This window comes from Meles meles, chromosome 21, assembly GCF_922984935.1.
Source record: "Meles meles chromosome 21, mMelMel3.1 paternal haplotype, whole genome shotgun sequence".
In the NCBI taxonomy this organism is placed as follows: domain Eukaryota; kingdom Metazoa; phylum Chordata; class Mammalia; order Carnivora; family Mustelidae; genus Meles; species Meles meles.
In genome coordinates, this window is record NC_060086.1 from 28,089,675 (window position 1) to 28,110,378 (window position 20,704).

At 36.5% G+C, this 20,704-nt stretch overlaps 1 protein-coding gene across 2 annotated transcripts in view; it reads right to left on the reverse strand.

The window, feature by feature from the left end:
* The window catches only part of REXO5 (RNA exonuclease 5), a 40,958-nt gene that overhangs the window by 12,163 nt on the left and 8,091 nt on the right, over window positions 1-20,704 (reverse strand). For both annotated transcript variants that reach the window (XM_045994257.1, XM_045994256.1), the window contains exons 5-13: window positions 19,765-19,861; window positions 16,009-16,152; window positions 13,666-13,754; window positions 12,318-12,433; window positions 10,864-11,002; window positions 10,626-10,720; window positions 9,527-9,629; window positions 8,095-8,198; window positions 7,237-7,357 (exon numbers count right to left, since the gene is read on the reverse strand). In XM_045994257.1, the coding sequence (XP_045850213.1) occupies window positions 7,237-7,357; window positions 8,095-8,198; window positions 9,527-9,629; window positions 10,626-10,720; window positions 10,864-11,002; window positions 12,318-12,433; window positions 13,666-13,754; window positions 16,009-16,152; window positions 19,765-19,861 (1,008 nt within the window). The remainder of the gene's footprint in view (window positions 1-7,236; window positions 7,358-8,094; window positions 8,199-9,526; window positions 9,630-10,625; window positions 10,721-10,863; window positions 11,003-12,317; window positions 12,434-13,665; window positions 13,755-16,008; window positions 16,153-19,764; window positions 19,862-20,704) is intronic.

The following is a 20,704-nucleotide window of genomic DNA, read 5'->3' on the forward strand; positions in this document are numbered from 1 at the left end:
AAAACTACAAAACACCGTTGAAAAGAAATTAGAGAACAACAGAAACATTCTCATGTTTACACAGGAACACAATACCATTAAGATGTTAATAATACCGAAGGAAACCTATAGATTCTTTGCAATCCCCTTTAAAATTCTAATGTCAATTTTTTTCTACTGTTTTTTTTTTTTTTTTGCAGAAATAGAATAAAGTCATAAAATTCTTATGGAATCTCAAATAATTTTGAAAAGAAGAACAAAGTTGCAGGACACAAGGTTCGTGATCTCTAAACATAAGGTACACTAATCAAAATAGTATGCCACTGGCATAAAGACAGACATACAGACCATGGAACAGAATAGATTTCAGAAATAAACCCTTGTGTATATGGTCAAATGATCTTTGACAAAAGTATTAAGACCATTCAATGAAAAAGCATAGTCTCTTAAAGTGGTACTGGAAAAACTGGATATCCATATGCAAAAGAGGGAAGTTGGAACCTTATCTTACATACATATAAAAATTAACTCAAAATGGTTTAAACACCTAAGAGTAAGATCCAGAACTAGAAAACTCCTAGAAGAAACCATAAAGAAAAGTCTTCATAATTTTGGATCTGGCAAAGATTATTTGGGTATGACATCAAAAGCATAGGGAACAAAAGCAAAAATAGACAAGTAGGACTACATCAGTTCATCAAAACACAATCAGCAGAGTGAAAAGGCAACCTATGGAATATGAAAATGTTTGCAAATTGTATATCTGATAGGGAATTAAAATCCAGAATATATAAAGAATACAAAGAATATATATATAAATATATAAAGAACTCCTAAAACTAACAACGAAAAGACCCTGCTCAAAAATGGAATTGAATAGACATTTCTTAGAAGATTATTTACAAATAACAAATCCAAGAAAAAAAAAAGAGGTTCAATATCACTAATTACCAGATGACAATGAGATATCAACTCACACCTTTAGGTTAGGATGGTTACTATCAAAAAAGGAGAGAAAAGTAAAAGTGTTGGCAGAGACTTGGAAAAGCTGGAACTCTTCTTATTATGCACTATTGGTAGGAGTATAAAATCCTGCAACCACTACGCTGAACACTACAGTAGCTTCTCAAAAAATTAAAATCTCTTTAAAAAATAACTATTTTTGCACCTGTGTGTGGCAGTTGGTAGAGCGACTCTTAGATTCAGCTCAGGTCATGATCTCAGGGTCTTGAGGCGGAGCCCTACATCAGGCTCCTCACTCAGCGTGGAGCCTGCTTAAGACTCTCTCCTTCCTTATCCTCTGCCCCTCCCCACTCAAGATACATAAATCTTTAAAAAAAAACTTAAAATCTTAAAACTTTCAAATCTTAAAAAAAGCAAAGTAATAACATGTAAAGTAAAATGAATGATGGCAAAAATAGCACGAAGGCTAGGAGGGGAATAATGCAAATACATAGTTATAAGGTTCTTATATGTGAAATGGTATATTATCATTATTAAGGTAATTATGGTACTAAGGTAAACTATGATAAGTTAAAGATAGATTATAAATCTTAACGCAACCACTAAGATAACATAACAAAGAATTGCAGTTAATACACTTCCAAAGGAGATAAAATAAGATCATAAAAAATACCTCATTAACTCAAAAAAAAAAACAAAAAAAAAAGAGATGGGACAAAGAGATACCACAGTAAGAGACTTTAACCTAACATCATCAAATAATCATATTAAATGCAAATATTCTAAATACTCCACCTAAAAGGCAACAATTGTGGAATTGAATAAAAAGCAAAGCCTGACTGATCGCTATAAGAAACCCACTTTATTTTTAAAAATTTTTTCAAGAAACCCACTTTAAAATAAAAATAAATATAGCACGTCAACAATAAACAAAAAGTAGCAGAGGGGCTATATTAATACCAAAGGAGAAGTCACAATAGTCAGCTAAGCATCTGCCTTCAACTCTGGTCATGACCCTGGGGCACTGGGATTAAGTCCCACATTGGGCTCCTGCTCAATGGGTAGTCTGCTTCTCCCTCTCCCTCTCCCCCTAGTTTGTTCTCTCACTCGCTCACTCTCACAAATGAATAAAATCTTAAAAAAAAAAAAAAAAAAAGAAAATGTTTCCAGGGATAAAGAAGACCTATTTTAATGATAAAGGGGCCAATGCATCAGGAAAACATAATGGATAATGTTTATGTATCTAATAGGAAAGCTTCATTATACATAAAGCAAAAATTAATGGAACTCCAAGAACAAACAAATCCACAATTATAGTTGGATAATTCCATCTCTCAATAAATTTAAAAGATCCAAGTAATTCAAAGTACGTAAGTACATTCTTGGGCAGTAGTGAATTTAGGAAATCAGGAATAGATCTCAGGAAAATCCCTAATTATTTGGAAAATAAATAGCACACTTCTAAAAAAAAATGAGCCGCAGAAGAAATCAAAAGGAAAATTAAAAAGAATTCTGAACTGAATGAAAATGAAAACACTTTTTAAGTATTTATTTAAACTTATCAATCTAAGATGAAGCTGAAGTAGAACTCAGACAGAAATTTATAGCTCTAGAATATCTGTAGTAAAAAAGAATGACCTCAGCTAACACTATTGTGGATGCATTAGCCAAAGCATTTAGAAAAAAGAAAATAATTAGGGACATGGGAACTGGAAAAAGAGGAATACAACTATGGTACATAAGCACACTGGAATACCATGGAGCTGTAATAAAGAATAAAGAAAATCCTTAGGGGCGCCTAGGTGGCTCAGTGCGTTAAGCCTCTGCCTTTGGCTCAGGTCATGATCTCAGGGTCCTGGGATCCAGCCCTACATCAGGCTCTCTGCTCAGCAGGGGGCCTGCTTCCTGCCCCCCACCCCTCTCTACCTGCCTCTCTGCCTACTTGTGATCTCTCTCTCTGTGTCAAATAAATAAGTAAAATCTTAAAAAAAAAAAAAAAAGAAAGAAAATCCTTAATAAACTGGTATGATAATGATTTCCAGATATATTAAGGGGAAAAAGCCACTGCAAAAGAGCTTATATAGTATGTTAACCTCTGTGTAATAAAGAAAGAGAAATAAAAAATCATATATGTGTGTGTGTGTGTGTGTATATATGCTTTTCTTTACCAAAAAAAAAAAAAATGAAGTATAAATCAGGTAATGGGAAGGAATGGGTAAAAGAGATGTATGAGGGAACTGCATTTCTCTGAGTATAGTTTACAGAGTTTGGGTAGTTTTGCCTTTGAAAGTGCAATATTGTTCTTCAGATCCCAAAAATAAATCAACAAAGATGGAAGAGGAGGAAAAAAACCAAAACTGAAAGCAAAATGAAACAAATGAACCCAACTATATTTTCAATATAAAACACAGCTAATCTGAAGGGGAGGAAAAAACCAATCCAAGTAACTTATAAATGAAATCTTCATATACCCAATACTCATTTGTAGATGGGGTGGGGGGTAGGGAGGAGAGTGAACTGCAAACCAAATTCTTAACTACAGTGATTTGGGTGCATCAATTCTAAAAGCATTTTGGATATAGTTTAGGTTGGACCAAATGAGTAAATGTTGTTGTTGTGAGCCAGGGTTCCCACACTGGATAAAGAAAGTTACAAATAGAGAATGAAGAAAACTAGGAAGAACCTTATATGAAAAGGCTGAAATAAGAGGTATTTGTAGAGACACATCATTTCTAAAATATGTATATATTTATGTGTGTGTGTATACATGTATCGGTCATCGACAAGCATATATTTCCTAACTCTGTCTGCTTGAAGGGTCTAGAAGCAAAGACACCCCAGTACCAATATGCATATCCAGTGCCCAGCTCTTGGTTTCTAATACCAAGATGAAACTGAGTATCTTGTGCCAGGGAAGAAGAAAATGCTCAAAAAAATTATGAGTCCATGTCACAAGGAAAAGGAGCCAACTTGAAGGGGCTACCATTAGCCAAATCTGTGAAGGTTGAAACCAAAACAATTTAATACAATCGTAAATTATAAACCACTTAAGTAAAAAGGAATCTATGAGTCCACACTCAATGAATGAATGAATGAATGAATAATACGTTCTTCCTTTTGTCCATCTGTCCTTTATTTTGATAGTAAAATATGTTTTGTATAAACATACAAATTTTCATTTTTATAGTAAAATATGTTTTGTATAAACATATTTTACTATAAAAATGAAAATGATATACATATTTTTAGCAGCATACTACTTATTTGTTTATATATTTTATTCATAGAACTTTTATAGTATCAAAATCAGAAAACTTAAAGAAGGAATCAGCAAAGTAATTTGTGGCTCCTTAATTTTAGCTGGTTCATTTTGCTATTTTTACATTTAATGTTTAAATTTGTGCACATGCACACCAATTTCTTTAGAAAGCTTTCCTGTTTACATCTCAGATTTTCCTTCTTCCTGAAATGCATCATTTTTAAAACTTTTTAGTAGGGTTTTTTGGTATAAAATATTCTTCTTTATCTGAAAAGATACTTCTTCCACTTTCATTTTGATACAGTTTTGCTGGGTAGACTTTTATAAGTTGAAAGTCACCTCCTGTTGGTACTTTGAAGATATGCTTTCACTGTCCTCTGATTCCTACTGTTGCTGTTGAGAAATTGGCTTGTTGCTCTTTGAAGGTGATCTTTTCTCTGGCTTGCTACCAATATATCCGTTTGGGAGGTAATAAATACAATTTCCCTACAATATGTCTAACTGCAATTTCTTTCTTTTTTCTAATATGATTTCTTATTATATTTATCCTGCTTATAATTCACTTAGCCTCCTGAACTTGTGTTCACATAGCTCTGGTTAGTGGAAGAGGTATCCTTTCTCCTGTTCAAGAGATATTAATCCATGGGATGTCACTTCTTCTGCCTTCTTAGCAATTCTTTATTATTATTTACATTCTATTCTGTATCTTCAACTCTCCCTCTTTCCTGGCTCTTTCCTTGGAAACTTCTAGCACTTCCTTTGAGAAAATGAAAATAGTAAAAAACGGATAGAGATAATAAAAGTCGCTGACGTGTTCCACTTAAGGAGGTCCCCTCAGCTCCAGCCCTTAAGCAGAATCTCCAAACTCAGATGCATCCTCAGCCAAGGTATTCCATGCTGACAGCTATCTCGCTTCCCACAAAAAATCAGGACTCTTGCTTATATAGAGTGCTGAGTAACAACCAGTAAATATGAAGGAAGTGCTAGAGCTTGAAACCATCATTGTGCAACCATCACATAGGAATCAAAAATTTTTGCTAAATATAAGAGGGGAAGTTTTGATGAAAAGCAGGATATGTGCTTTCCTTAAACTATCTCCTCATATTACTTATTAGAAGTAAGGAACAAAAGTAGTAAATCTATTGTGGAGAAGGCAGACAGTATCTTGCTAAGGTCATCAAAATAAACAGTACAGAATAAAGGATAGATGAACAACATGTGCTCTGAATGTGATACCCTGAAAGGGAAACATGACTTACAAGTAGTTTGGTAAAGAATGCATAACCTGTGTCTAATCATGGGGAAACAAACCCATAATGAGGAACATTCTGAATGGGCTGACATGCAACATGTATTACTTAAGAATTACCATGAAAGACAAAGAAAGGTCAAGAGATATATCCAGATTAAAGCGAACTAAAAATATAGGACGACTAAATGCAATATGTGACCCTAGTATGTACTGCTCTGAAGGAAAAAGAAATGCTAAAGGGCATTATTGGGTCAACTAAGAAAACGGGAATACAGATGAAATTACAGAAAGGTACTATAACAATATTAACTTTATAGAAGTTTATTATGGTTACGTAAGAGAATATTTCTATTCTCAGGAAATACACATTGAAGGATCTAGAGGAAAATGACCATGATCTATGACATAATCAAATGGTTTAAAAAATAAAATGTCATAGGGCGCCTGGGTGGCTCAGTGGGTTAAGCCTCTGCCTTCAGCTCAGGTCATGATCTCAGGGTCCTGGGATCAAGCCCCACATCGGGCTCTCTGCTCAGCGGGGTGCCTGCTTCCTCCTCTCTCTCTGCCTGCCTCTCTGCCTACCTATGATCTCTCTCTGTCAAATAAATAAAAAAAGAAAAAAATTAAAATAAAAAAATAAAATGTCATATAGAAAGAGGAAGATAGAAACAGCAAAGAGTAATGATCCGAAGGGGCACGTGCACCCGAATGTTTATAGCAGCAATGTCTACAATAGCCAAACTATGGAAAGAACCTAAATGTCCATCAACAGATGAATGGATAAAGAAGATGTGGTATATATACACAATGGAATACTATGCAGCCATCAAAAGAAATGAAATCTTGCCATTTGCGACAACGTGGATGGAACTGGAGGGTATCACGCTTAGTGAAATAAGTCAATCAGAGAAAGACAACTATCATATGATCTCCCTGATAGGAGGACGTGGAGATGCAACATGGGGGGTTAGAGGGATAGGAGAAGAATAAATGAAACAAGATGGGATTGGGAGGGAGACAAACCATAAGTGACTCTTAATCTCACAAAACAAACTGGGGGTTGCTGGGGGGGAGGTGGGGTTGGGAGAGGGAGAGGGGAGTTATGGACATTGGGGAGGGTATGTGCTATGGTGAGTGCTGTGAAGTGTGTAAACCTGGTAATTCACAGACCTGTACCCCTGGGGATAAAAATATACTATATGTTTATAAAAAAAAAAAAAGAAACAGCAAAGAGAGCATAAGCATGCCCGCATACACACAGATAGAGCAAATGGGGCAGAACATCAACAGAAGATGAATATAGATAGAAGGTATATACCACCATTCACGCAAATCTTCGGTAAGTTTGAAATTCTTTCCAGACAAAACTAAAATACATACATATGTAAATGTGAACAAGATGACCTAAGTTCATGCTGCAAAATATCCCTTCAACTTTTCACATACAGCAATAATAGATAAAATTTAATAGAAAACCAAAAAAATAAAGTTAGGCTAAAACTAAGATAAACATCTATATAAGTTAGAAGAAGAACAGAAATTCAAAGTGGTGTGGAAATACCAAAGGTGGGGTCTACAAGCAGACACTGGCAGCTGACAGTTCTGCTCCTGTGGGGTAATTGGGAATAAAAATGCTCCTTACAAGATGTGAGACAAAACCCAGACTTAATAATGGTAGCCAGGGTTGTTGATGAAAAAAAGCTTGCTGCTTAGTATGAATTATGAAAGGCTACATTCCCCTTTGCTTTGAGCATAACCTTCCAAGAGACAGCAGGTCACTCACCTCTTTATTTGAAAGGCACTTAATAGTTTGACAGTTTCTGGCAGAACAAAGTTCAGTAGTTTCTCCTTCTCGGGTCAAGAAAAGGAGCTTCTGACCCATTAAGTCCAAGCATTCCAAAACACTGTGAAGAAGTATAAGAAATCAGGGAAGAACAACAGTTTTCCCTAACCTAAGACTTACTTCTCTGTATTTGCACTGTCTACATAAGGTAGCCACTAGCAACATGTGGCTAAATTAAGATTAATATAAAATAAAATTACAATTCAGTTCCTCAATACGCATTAGTCATACATATTGTACTGTGTGGACCTTATTGGACAGCACAGATCTAAAACAATTCCATCACTGCAAAAGTCATAATGGACAGTATTGCTCTATAGCTAGGGGAAGGACAGATAAACACGAAAAATACTCAAAGCTCTCTAACAAGTTTATACTCTAAGGCTCTGATACATTTATTATGGTGTGGTGATCAACTCCTTCCAGGCCTGTTTTTTGTTTTTCCCTAATCTTGGCAATACACTAAGGCTATAGTTGATTCTTCTAATCAAAATACCCAAGAGACTACCATCTTGCCTAATGCTACTTAGTTCACTATATTTCAATGTCTTCCTTTATGGTGAAAGAGTTATTTTAAGAGCAGTCACTACATTTAGAAAATAAGAAAAATAAATAGTTACTATTTAGGGTGGAAGATGGTATTTTCCCCTGCATGGTTTTTGTGACGGTAGAATGTTACTCATACTATCGGTAAATAATTTTCAATAGACTCAAAAAAGGGGGAAATATTTGCAGGTTGTCTAAATAAGAAACCAGATATTCTTGTTTTTGTTCTTGTTTAGAACTGAAAAATATTACCTTGTATTTGGCTGATAAACTATTTCTGCTGTATTTCTCAGCTGTTGGCCTGTTGCTAGCAATTCTTGGTGACTAGCTAGTGCCTCCAGATTTAGTTCTGCAATCTTGAAGAAAATAAAGTGGTAAAAATCATCTAATTTCCTACAAAGCATTTGAGGTTTGAAAAACAAAACACCACAAAGCAAAAAAAATCCAAGAAAAACTCATTCAAGTGGTGTTCTCTACTTCTGTAGACAGTGGCTTTGCCATTGCCATAGTCCCAGGTTGGCTTCAATAGCTACCAGATGGTTTCTGACCTCTTAGCCAAGAATGACAATCTGTTACCAGCTGCTGATGTTGTTACATGAACATGGGAAAGGGCCAAGTAGGGCTAAGTATAAAGGGATGGCAATTCTGGCTCATCACTGATCCCACAGTCAGTCACTTAAAATTTACTTCTTTGTGAACATGCCATTTTTGGAAATTATAAAAGAATGGCTTTTATTGCAACAACAAAAAAAGACCTTTTATTAGTTTAATACAAAACCAGTTTATTCTTCCATAAAGTGGGAGACCACTTGGGAGTTGCAATGCAGAGAGTGAGATACAAACTACTATCATTATTTATACATTTACGTTATAAGACATTTTACAATGTCTTTCTACCACTGTGACACAAAATACTATTCTGGACGCTTAGGATTCTACATAGACTATAATGTATTTCACAGTGGAGTTATGATAGAACATATCATGCAATGGGACAACCTAGTAAGTTAGAATGCATTTTAACAAGGTATGTAAGAAACTGTCTCCTTCAAGGTTTCCCTCATGCTGTCCTAATCTATACCCACTGAACTGCTGCTGAAACAACGGCATGCTCCCCCACCCCAAAAGAACAAAATCTATGTAGATCTTTCATAATTATTACAATTATCAGCATACAATGAGCCACACATTATAGTGCTTAATATATTCAAGGCACAGTACTACTGTACTAACAGTACAGTATCTTATATAAGATACCTCATTTACCCGCACCAATATCCCACAGAAATGTGTTTCCATTTTACAGATGTAGTAACTGAATTTCTTTAGAGAAATTGACCCAGACTATGTAGCTAAACATAGTACTATCTTTTTTTTTCCTTTAAGATTTTAAAGTAATCTCTATGTCCAACATGTGGCTCAAACTCACAACCCCAAGAGTCACATGCTCCACTGACTGAACAAGGCAGGTGCCCCATACCATCTTTATTTAAAAACAGATAAGCCCAACTTCAGAGACTACATACTTAACTACTACATTATGCTAGTCATGCAGGTTTTAATTCTGAATGCTCAGCTTGAATTACACTCCTATTTTTTTTAAAGAAAGGTAACAACAGGAAATGCTATCTGTTCTAGTCTCATAATTTTAAGAAAAGCAAACATACAGGTCAAATATACTAACCTTCCTTGGGCCATACTTTAGGAAATACCGAGCCAATTCAAGGGTTGTTCTAGCATCTTCTGTGGCATCATGACCAAGCCTATCTGGACACTGTATATCCTTCCTGGAAAGTCAAGATAAAACTGACATACTCAACAGCATTTTCAAAGATCGGTTCTTTTAACCACCTCTAATATTCTGGTTATATATAAAATTTCAGCAATCTGATAATCAGATTTTATCATAATAATCAAGATTACTTTATTCCTAAATGCTAGGAGAGTACGTGAAGTGAGAAACACTGATGATGCACAATGATCAGGAATGGCTTTGTCTACAGCTAGCATATCATCTGGACAAAAGGCTACTCGATAAAGTCTCTGGCCACTCCCCAGCCAACCCTTTTGCCTCATCCTTTTAGATGTAACAACTATTTAAAGTTACCTTCCAGAAATTTTATATTTGCATGCAAGAGTCTATAGGTACTTAAATTTTTTCTTGGTCGTTTTCAAAAACCTTAAGAAAGTACAAATGTTTGTGTCTATAAACTTATCTAAATCTAATCTGTATCATACTGATATCTAGGCATATACAGATCTTCTTCTGCATCTCCATTTTATTCTCAGTAGTACGTTAAGAGATTTCCTTATTAGCACATACAGACCATCACATTCTTTTAACAGTAGCAAAGTATTCAATAATACAGATAAACTTAATTTATTTCACTTCCTAGAGAATATTTGCAGGTTTTGGTTGTTTTAAACCACAGTATAATAAACAAGCTTGTAAACACATATTTGTGCGTAATAGGATACATTCAATATAGGAGAATTATGTCTTCAGATTCTGGTTAATTTTTCAGATAGTTCTGTCTAGTTTATCCATCAACTCTTCAGATTGCATGTAAACCCCTTCTGTATTCCCATAATTTCTTTATCTCTGAGTCCTACTTCTCTGGAATTGGGATCCCAGGATTCATAAGAAATGAAAGGAATAATGTTTACAGACATTAAGAGGGAGAACAGAGACCTTGAATTTTGCAATATGCATTAAATAAGAAATTATATGTCAACTTACAGGCAACTTGTCAGGACAATGTTATAATATACAAACAACCTACCCCAAAACAGCTTTGGCTAAGAACTTTAGCTTAAATCTTCTGCCCTGCTCTCTGACATAAAGCAATGATGTATCAATAACATATGGATGTATCATCTGAGAAGGAAAGAGAACAGAATGAGTAGCATCCTATGTTAAAGGAAAAACAAGTGGACTGGGGGAATAGAAGAACCCAAGACTTTAAATTTGAAATAAATGGAAAAGGCACATAAACTGGAAAAACTAAATCAGATACTCACTTTCAGTGCTCTGAGATCCAAGTCTAAGGAATGGCCCACTAACACAGCATCAGGAGGAAGCAGTGCTTTTAAATGTCTCTGTACATCTTTAAGTTTGGTTGTCACAGGATTAAGAATCTTCTTTGTGATTCCCGAAAAGCTTTCAATAAAAAACCAGAAATGGACAGGTCAGGATATTAATAGGTTTTCCTCCCTGGAAAGTCATTTCAAAAAGAGTATTTTTAAAAACTAATATATGCTCAGTGTAAAAAGGTTGAAAATACAGATAAGAGGAAATTTAAAATAACCCAAAATCCCATGACCCGGAGATGATCGCTGTTTACATTTTAGTAAATATTCTTTTCATATTTTTTGATACATGTATTCATGTGTGTGTGTAGACAGATTTACTTTAAAGATTTACTTATTTGAGAGAGAAGAGAGAACCAGAAAGAGAGAGAGAAAATCCTCAAGCAGACTCCCTGCTGAGCGTGAAGCCTGATCCAAGGCTCCATCCCAAGACCCTGATATCATGACCTAAGTTGAAATCAAGAGTTGGATGCTTAACTGAATGATCCACCCAGGCATGCCCATGTATATATTTTATTTTTATAAAAATGCAATCATAATGCATATTATTTTTTAACATGATTTTATCATTTGCCATATATCATTAACAAGTTTTCACATCACATCTATTTCAACACATCCTTTTAAATGGTTAGAGTATTCCATTATGTGGATTTCACATAGTTTAACTAATCCCCTACTTTTAGATGTTTATATTCCCATATTTTTGAAATACTGTGACAAACATGCTTATACATACATCTTTGCCACAAATGACTGTTCCCTAAGAATACTAATTAGGTTTACTAATAAGACACTCTTTATCACTATCATGGCTCTCTGTGCCTAAAGAAAGCATAAATCTACAGATGCAACTTCAAGAGTAATGTTTTATTAGCTCTTCTTTCCCTAATCACTATAATATGTATATTTTGAAATTATAACATAATCTTTAAAAAGACTTAAATTTTTCAGCTTCAAATTTCTGTTATGGAAAAACTTTGTTTTGTTTTGATTTTTCAGGTCAAGGTAGCTTAAGCTCTAAATCATTTGACTGCCAAATGGTGATCTGAAGATATTTCAAATGAGGTCTTATCAGATAGCAAAACTCCAGCTGTTTGGCAGTCACTACTTAATGATTCCAACTGGGAGACTAGACAAGGAAGATCTGCTTACTTAAGGGCTGACTTAAGGAAGACTAGGGAGTAAAAAGGGTTAAAGAGTTTTATACAATGACATTGTGCAATTTCAGTTTTAAAATTTACAGTTGTGCTACCCCAACCTTGTCTTTGATAACACAAATGTAGATAATACCTAAACAAACAGAAGCTACAAAATGTTCCTGTTGTCACATTACACTCTAGTCTGCCAGTGCTAGGGAGGGCAGAAGGCAAGGTGAAAAATACCTGGTAAGGTAGTCCAGAATCTTGTTGTCAGGTTTAACAAGTTCATCCATTACACAGCAGCCTCCTTCAGCAACCAGTGAGATGCGGGTTAGCTCTCTCCCCTTGGATGTGAGGCACTGAAAGACCAGGCCATTGTCAGACTGCTGAACTGTGGAAGCTCTTGCTTGCTCTTCTTATTCACAGTATCTCAACTGCCATAAACTGTAATCTACTGGGATCCCAGTAACAATGGCACAGCCTTTGCTAACTAGAGAGCCCAGTATGAATGAAATTAAAGCTAGAAACTGCTGAACATTTCATCTAATTGCTCTGAAAAGGATGTGCTCTGAAAAGGACATGCTCAAGGACGATGGATGGAAATAACATCATTCATCATCTTACCATTTATTGTTTATGACATCCCCGTATTAGCTGAGTACCACAAGAAAGTAATTTTTTTTTAAGAAAGTAATTTTTAATTAGTGCATCTAATGCAATACTTAGCATTCTACATATACCACCTCATAGTAACATGAGGTACCTCTCTTATTATCCCCACTTCACAGACAGAGAAGTTGAGAATTTGTCCAAGGTGACAATACCAATAGCCCAGACCAGGATACATACACACATGAGACTTGAAAACTTTAGCTCTTAGCCACTCTGTTAAGAAATCAGAGACTGGTACCTGAGTATTGATTAGGGGATGCCCTGTCTTAGTAAAACACAAGGGAACTTGAGGGAACTTGAGGGAAATCCTACTTCTTGTCTTTTCTTTCTTTCTTTTTTTAAAGATTTTATTTATTTGACAGACAGAGATCACAAGTAGGCAGAGAGGCAGGCAGAGAGAGAGAGAGAAGGAAGCAGGCTCCCTGCTGAGCAGAAAGCCCGATGCAGGACTTGATCCCAGGACCCTGAAATCATGACCTGAGCTGAAGGCAGCAGCTTAACCCACTGAACCACCCAGGCGCCTGAGGGAAATCCTACTTCTGATCTTAAATGTGTAAAACTAGCCAAACCCATGGTAACTGAGTCAAAGTCTTTAGAGGAACAATAACAAAACACCTGTTCAAAAGACAGAAAGAGTAAACTTACATAATTGACAGAGATTTGATTAAACATAACTAGTTAGAAAACTTATGTGATATTTATTTATTATTGATTGATTGATTGATTGATGATATTTATTCTTGATCCTGGAACAAACATCCAAGTTTTCTAAAATGTGAGTCAAAGGGTCTACTTTCAGTTATTTAAACCAAAATAGTGGAACTAAATACACTGGTTCACTGGTGCATTAGACTCAAGAAATCATCTATTAGATTCTAGTTTGTAACCCTCCAGTTGAAACATTAAAAGTAGTACTTACCATTTCACAGTCAAGTCCAAAGAGAGGACTGCTGTCTGTCACAGAACCATTACATTTGGTAGGTACAAAGTTTTCACAGTCAGGAAAACCTAAGAGGAAAAGAAATTAAAAATCTGCCTTTAAAACTAAAGAAGATAAACATCACTTTTAGATTCATTCACCAAGGGAAAACTGAAATACCACATTTGCTGGACACCTTCTCTGTTAGACACTTGAAATATAAAAATTATATGAGAGACAATGTTGGTCCTCATTTCTCCATCTGCTCATTTTTATACTCTTGGAGAATATTACAGTCTGCCCTTATAGGGAATAATAGGGCCTAGACATCTTGGCAGTTACCAAGTAACAATTTTCCTCCATATGAGGAAAGAGATTATAACTAAATTGTAGCTGGGGCATCTGGGTGGCTCAGTCAGTTAAACACCCAACTCGATTTTGGCTCAGGTCATGATCTCAAGATTGTGAGATCAAACCCTGCATTGGGCTCCACACTGGATGTGGAGCGTGCTTAAGTTTCTCTCTGTCCCTCCTCCTGTGTGCACACATACTCTTTCTAAAAAAACCAAACCAAAAAAATAAAAAACACCTAAATTTTGGCTAAATCCCAAGTCACTGGACCTTTTCATGTAGGCACTAAAGGAGGATGGATAAAGTGTGCAGAAACTACATGTAGTATCTTTCCTTCCTAAATAAAGAAAAAGTAGGAATGAAATTCCACCATAGTAGAGATCTAAAAGGATTTCACTGTAGGCAGAGAGTAATATCCACCATGTGTACCCTGCACCCAACTCTATCCTTGAGACTTCCCTGAGATCTTTACTCAGAAACATGCTTGCATTTTTTTGGAATGACAGACTGAAAATTCCCTATCGGAACACACCTACAGGCTTAAGATACCCCCCTCCATTGTGTACCCTTAGTTAATAACAAGGAGCATTCAGCTCAGAGTTCCCAAAGTGTTTGAACCATTGAAGATTCCTACCTTCAGACAGAGGCTTAAACAGTAAAAATACCTAGATCTTGTATGACAAGAAACAAAGTACAGTGTGAGAAACTTTGACCAGTTTCTATGTCATAGTACCTCAAAACTGCCAACTAATTACAAATAAAAGAATCAAAACATGGCCTAGATCAGAAAAGAGAGGCATCCCCAAATCTGGGAGACATTATTTCTCGCTGCTCTTATCTAGATGATTAGTAGTAATAATAATAAACAATAACTTTTCAAATGCACTATGTGCCACCCACCATGCTAAGGACTTTTGTGTACATTAACTCATTTAATCCCCATGGCAATCCATGATATATGAGCTATTAACTCCATTTTACAGAGAGTATATGAAAAGATATTCAACATCATCAGCTATTAGAGAAATAGAAATTGAAATCATGTGATACTGCCTCACACCACCTTAATGGATACAATAAAAAAGATAGAATAACAAGTTGTTCATAAGAATGTACAGAAACTGAAACCCTTATACATTGCTGGAGGGGATGTAAAATGATGCAACTGCTCTGGAAAAAGTCTGATAGCTCTTCAGAAGGTTAAACAATTACCATATGACCCAGGAATTCCACGCCTATGTATATACTTCCCCAAAATGAAAACAGATGTCCACAAAAAAACTTGTACCTGAATGTTCATAGTATATTCATAATAACCAAAATGAGGAAATAACCCAAATGTCCATCAACTAATGAAAGCATAAAATGTTGTATATCCATATATAGAATATCTTTTGAATGAAAATAAATGAAGGTGACAGATGGCAGCTACTGAGTAGTACAACATAATTACAGAGCTATCAAATCACTATGCTGTATACCTAAAACTAATTTAACATTGTGTGTCAACCACCAATACTTCACTAAAAAAAAAAAATTGCTAGTTAAGTCTTAAAAAAATAAGTAGGATAAGCTGAAAGATACGAGTTTTCACATATGGACGGTACCACACATACTATTTTCAAACTAAATTTCATATATATGTATACACACATATATATACCAGATTAAATATATCATCAGATTAAATATATAAATATATAAATATATAAAAATACATTTATAGGGGCGCCTGGGTGGCTCAGTGGATTAAGCCGCTGCCTTCGGCTCAGGTCATGATCTCAGGGTCCTGGGATCGAGCCCCGCATTGGGCTCTCTGCTCCGCAGGGAGCCTGCTTCCTCCTCTCTCTCTGCCTGCCTCTCTGCCTACTTGTGATCTCTCTCTCTGTCAAATAAATAAAATCTTTAAAAAAAAACCATTTTTATATACAAATAAGTAATATATATGTATATATATATAAAATATAAATACCAGATTAAATATAAACCAACCTTGTAATGGAAAGTGAAATGTTTTCATTTCCTCCTTTGTGAGAAGGCATCTGGTTAAGCCCACTTTCTTAGAGCCATACTTTTGAATAACAGGGTCATTCTGCAGGTTGACGCTGACTTTTGAACTGGCAGAAGGTAAAGACCCTGAAATAAAAAGAACAATTAAACTTATGTCAGAATGTGTGTTTAAGAAGGGACACCTGAGTGTCTCACTTAACAAAGTGTTCAACTTGATTTCTGCTCAGGTTGTTTTCTCAGAGTTATGGGATCAACCCATTGGGTTCTGTGCTCAGCATGGAGCCTGCTTATTCCTCTCCCTCTGCTCCTTCACACTCCCCTGCCCACCATCCAGCTTGCACTCTATCTCTTAAAATAAATAAAATCTTAAAGAAAAAAAAAAGAATATGTGTTTAAGAAACCTCAAATGACGTATTTCTCAACCTTGTGTCAGGTAGCACAGTGAGGATCAAAAGATGTATAAGATCCAGCCCCAACTTTAAGGAGTCTGTACTGTAGCATAGTTATAGGAACACAAAGAGAATATAAGCCTCAAATGGGTTATAATAAAGAAAGCTACAAAAGGGAAAGGAGGAAGAATATACTGGCTAGGGTGGTGAGAAATGGTTTAACAGAGGAAAAGATTAGCTGAGTCTTGAAGAAAAAGCAGAATTTAGATAGTTGGTTTCTTAGACCTGCCCATCACAGTGCCCACCACTAACAGCCCTTTCTAGCTAAATTTATTCCACCCCCTAGCCACTTGCTCAACAGGCTGATACCTACTCTTTAAGCAGGAGTGGTCACCAATTAGATTGAGAGTGGGAACCTGGCTTAAGAGAGACCCATCTATGGGTGCCTGGGTGGCTGTCAGTTGAGTGTCTGACTCTTATTTTGGCTCAGGTCATGATCTCAGTGTCCTGGGATCGAGTCCTGTGTTGGGCTCTGCGCTCAGCATGGAGTCTGCTGGTCCCTCTCCCTCTGCTCCTCCCCTCCCCCCTACTCACACTCTCTTTCTTTCTAAAATAAATAAATAAAATCTTTGAGACAAAAAAGAGAGACCCATCTATAAGTAGACCAGTAAGTTGATATTCCTAGCCAAGACAAGCTCAAAAGGGACAATGGTAATTAGCTAAGCTGATCAGATTGCTTTCTTCTAAAATCAAACTAGGAAATATAGAGAAGTGACAAGTTAGAAGAGAAAACAGAAAGCAGAGAAGATGCCATCAAAGAGCATTTAGACTCCTGATGGCTTTTTAGTCTATACTGCATTCTTTAAATAATATCCCTCTCACTTAGGATGGCCTGATTAAGTATCTGGTCCTTGCAACTAAAGAAGTCAAAATAGGGGCGCCTGGGTGGCTCAGTGGGTTAAAGCCTCTGCCTTCGGCTCAGGTCATGATCCCAGGGTCCTGGGATCGAGCCCCACATCGGGCTCTCTGCCCTGCAGGGAGCCTGCTTCCTCCTCTCTCTCTGCCTGTCTCTCTGCCTAGTTGTGATTTCTATCTGCTAAATAAATAAAATATTAAAAAAAAAAAGAAGTCAAAATACTGTAAATAGAAAAGAGAGGATTGCAGGCAAGACAGAAATGTACAAAGCAAACCTGGTATGATAGTGACTAGACTAGAATTAAAAAAAAAAAGGTCTGTGTAAGAAACAAGGTTGAGGAGTATAAAAACGAATTGTAGACCACTGCAAATGCCAGACTCAAGAGTTTAGACTTTAGTCCATTATTCAATATATAATGGAGAGCAACAGAATGTTCCTAAGATGGGATATGGCATAACCAACCAATAGTATTTAAGGAAGATCAACCTCAAAGATAATGTGGAAAACGAAGGAGAGAAATGAGAAAAAAAATTTTGCAGAAATTCTGGACCAAGAAAAAAAAAAGGAAAAAAAGATTAGAGTCTGAATCAAGATGGTAGAAAGCATGGAGGAAAAGGGATGAATGAAAGAAACAGTACACAAGAAAAACTGATAGAACACAGTGATAGAATAATTCAATTCAGTCAACAATTTTTTCCTAAGTACTTATTATATGCCTGGCATTGTTCTACCCACTTGAGATTCCTCAATGAACAAAATCAACAAAATTCTCCATGAACTGAAATTGTTTCTGAAACAAATTATTTTCTGTTTAAAGTAGTTGGGAAGGGGCGCCTGGGTGGCTCAGTGGATTGAGCTGCTGCCTTCGGCTCAGGTCATGATCTCAGGGTCCTGGGATCGGGTCCCGCGTCGGGCTCCCTGCTCTGCAGGGAGCCTGCTTCCTCCTCTCTCTCTGCCTGCCTCTCTGCCTACTTGTGATCTCTCTCTCTGTCAAATAAATAAATAAAATCTTAAAAAAAAAAAAATAATAAAGTAGTTGGGAAGATGGGACAATAAACAAATAGATAATATGTCAGGTAAAGATAAGGACTACAGAGAAAAATAAAGGAGGGAAAAGAGGAGAGGGTGTACTGAGGCAGGAAAAGGATTACTGTCATTTATTTTATAATCAGGGAAAACCTCTCTGATAAAGTGACATGTGAATAGATATTCATGGGACCTAAGGGAATGAGCTATGCAGACTGGGTATGGGGAGCCAAAAGAAAAGTAATTCTAAAATTCAAGACTGTTGGGGCGCCTGGGCAGCTTGGTGGGTTAAGCCTCGGCCTTCAGTTCAGGTCACAATCTCAGGGTCCTGGGATCGAGCCTTGCATCGGATTCTCTGCTCAGTGGGGAGTCTGCTCCCCCCTCTCTCTCTTTGCCTGCTGCTCTGCCTACTTGTGATCTCTCTCTCTCTGTCAAATAAATAAAATCTTAAAAAAAAAAAAAAATTCAATAGGAAGCAGAGTCCTAGAGGAGATAAGAATCACTTATCTCCTCACCACTCCTCACCACTTTTTCATGTTTCCTCAATGTAACTCCTCAATTATTTCTGAACACACACAAAAAAGCATCACTGAACAATACTTACCTTACTGTATCCAATGGACTCTAATAAGTTCTTTTCTATTGCATCACTTACCTGCTCCCCCCACCCCGCCCAAAAAAACAGAAGGTTAACTACAACTTTCTCATGGATACAACCCATCGTATGAAAAACATGCCATCATGGATAGTTCTTTTAGATGGCCGGCATCTAAACCTTCTGCCTATTCCCCACTGTGGGTAGTATTAAGGATGTCCTTTACATTAGTCAAAGGCAAGATCTTCCTTCCCATCTGTGCACTTGTAGGTACAAAGACCCACTGACAGTTTAAAAATTATTCACAGTAATTTCTAAGACTCCAATGTTAAGTGATATGCAGGGATAGCCTTTTCTATCTCACCTAACCAGATGGTTCCTGGGACATGAATATTGGCTATATGGTTCCTGCTCTTTATTCTCCCTAGGTACTTATTCATTTTTTCTTTAAAAACAAAACAAAAAAACAAAAAACTGCTCTTCTTTTTAAGGTAGTTAGAATTGACCTTAGTTGTTTGCAAGTATAAAAACTTGACTGATAGGGGTACCTGGGTGGCTCAGTGGGTTAAGCCTCTGCCTTCCGCTCAGGTCATGATCTCAGGGTCCTGGGATCGAGCCCCGCATCGGGCTCTCTGCTCAGCAGGAAGCCTGCTTCTCCCCTCTCTCTCTGCCTACTTGTGATCTCTCTCTCTCTGTCAAATAAATAAATAAAATCTTTAAAAAAAAAAAAAAAAACTTGACTGATAAACCCACAGCATATCCATAATGTCTTTTAGAATGAGCAAATCATCAAACTAGAGTCACAACCATACCTTCCACCATCTTGGATAGATCTCCTGTTGTTTGCTTCTTTTGCAGTCCAATGATATCAGCTAGAAAATTAGATGACGGTGGTGGCAAGCGGAATTTCTGTAAATACATACCAAGTTTTTATAAAAATGCTTGAAAGCAGTTAAAATATTATCCGAGACTTGCACTTTTATTGTCAGGTGAGTACTATGAAACGTTTGGACCTTAACTATTTGTATTGCAAAATGAGGACTGTCTCCTTAATGTGTAAAAGTGACTAGGTAATCATAATGATTAAAAAAAGGTGGCTAAGTAAGTGAAGCCACCTTTATCCCACCCGCAGATATTTTCTTTGGTTCTAATTACACACTGGAAACAAAAACAAGCATTACACAAATGTGTAACTCAGAAAAGGAAAGTCCCTTGTATTTTTCAAAGCACTTCTGTATCTATTACTTTAGTGGACAGCTTGCCAGGTAGTTAGGACAGATGACACAGCAAAGCTGAAAGGTTGAGATCTCCAGCCTTAGGCTCACCTGTGCTGAAATTCCAGCTCCACCACTTCTAGCTATAACTTGGACAAGTTATTCACAGTTTCCTTACATATAGAAGATATTTTTATCTCTCATAGAAGTACTTTAAGAATTAAAGATGATGCATGCAGAAAGATTGATGAAGGTCCTAGCATGTATGTAGCCTCTGATAAAGGAAAGCAAAAAAGAAAATGGAGACCCAAAGAGATTAGGACTCACCAACTCAAATCCCTCAGAGGTAAGTGGATGAAACAGTCCATTAAAGACTGGAGATGGCTATGGGAAGGAAAACAGGGAGCACATGCCTCTTCTAAAGATGACAGCTGCTATTCAGTTCCAGATACTGTTCTAAGGATGTCCAATTTTGTGATGTTGTCAAGAGGCCAAAAACTACAGACTTACATAGAGTATATAATTTTTAAAGACATCA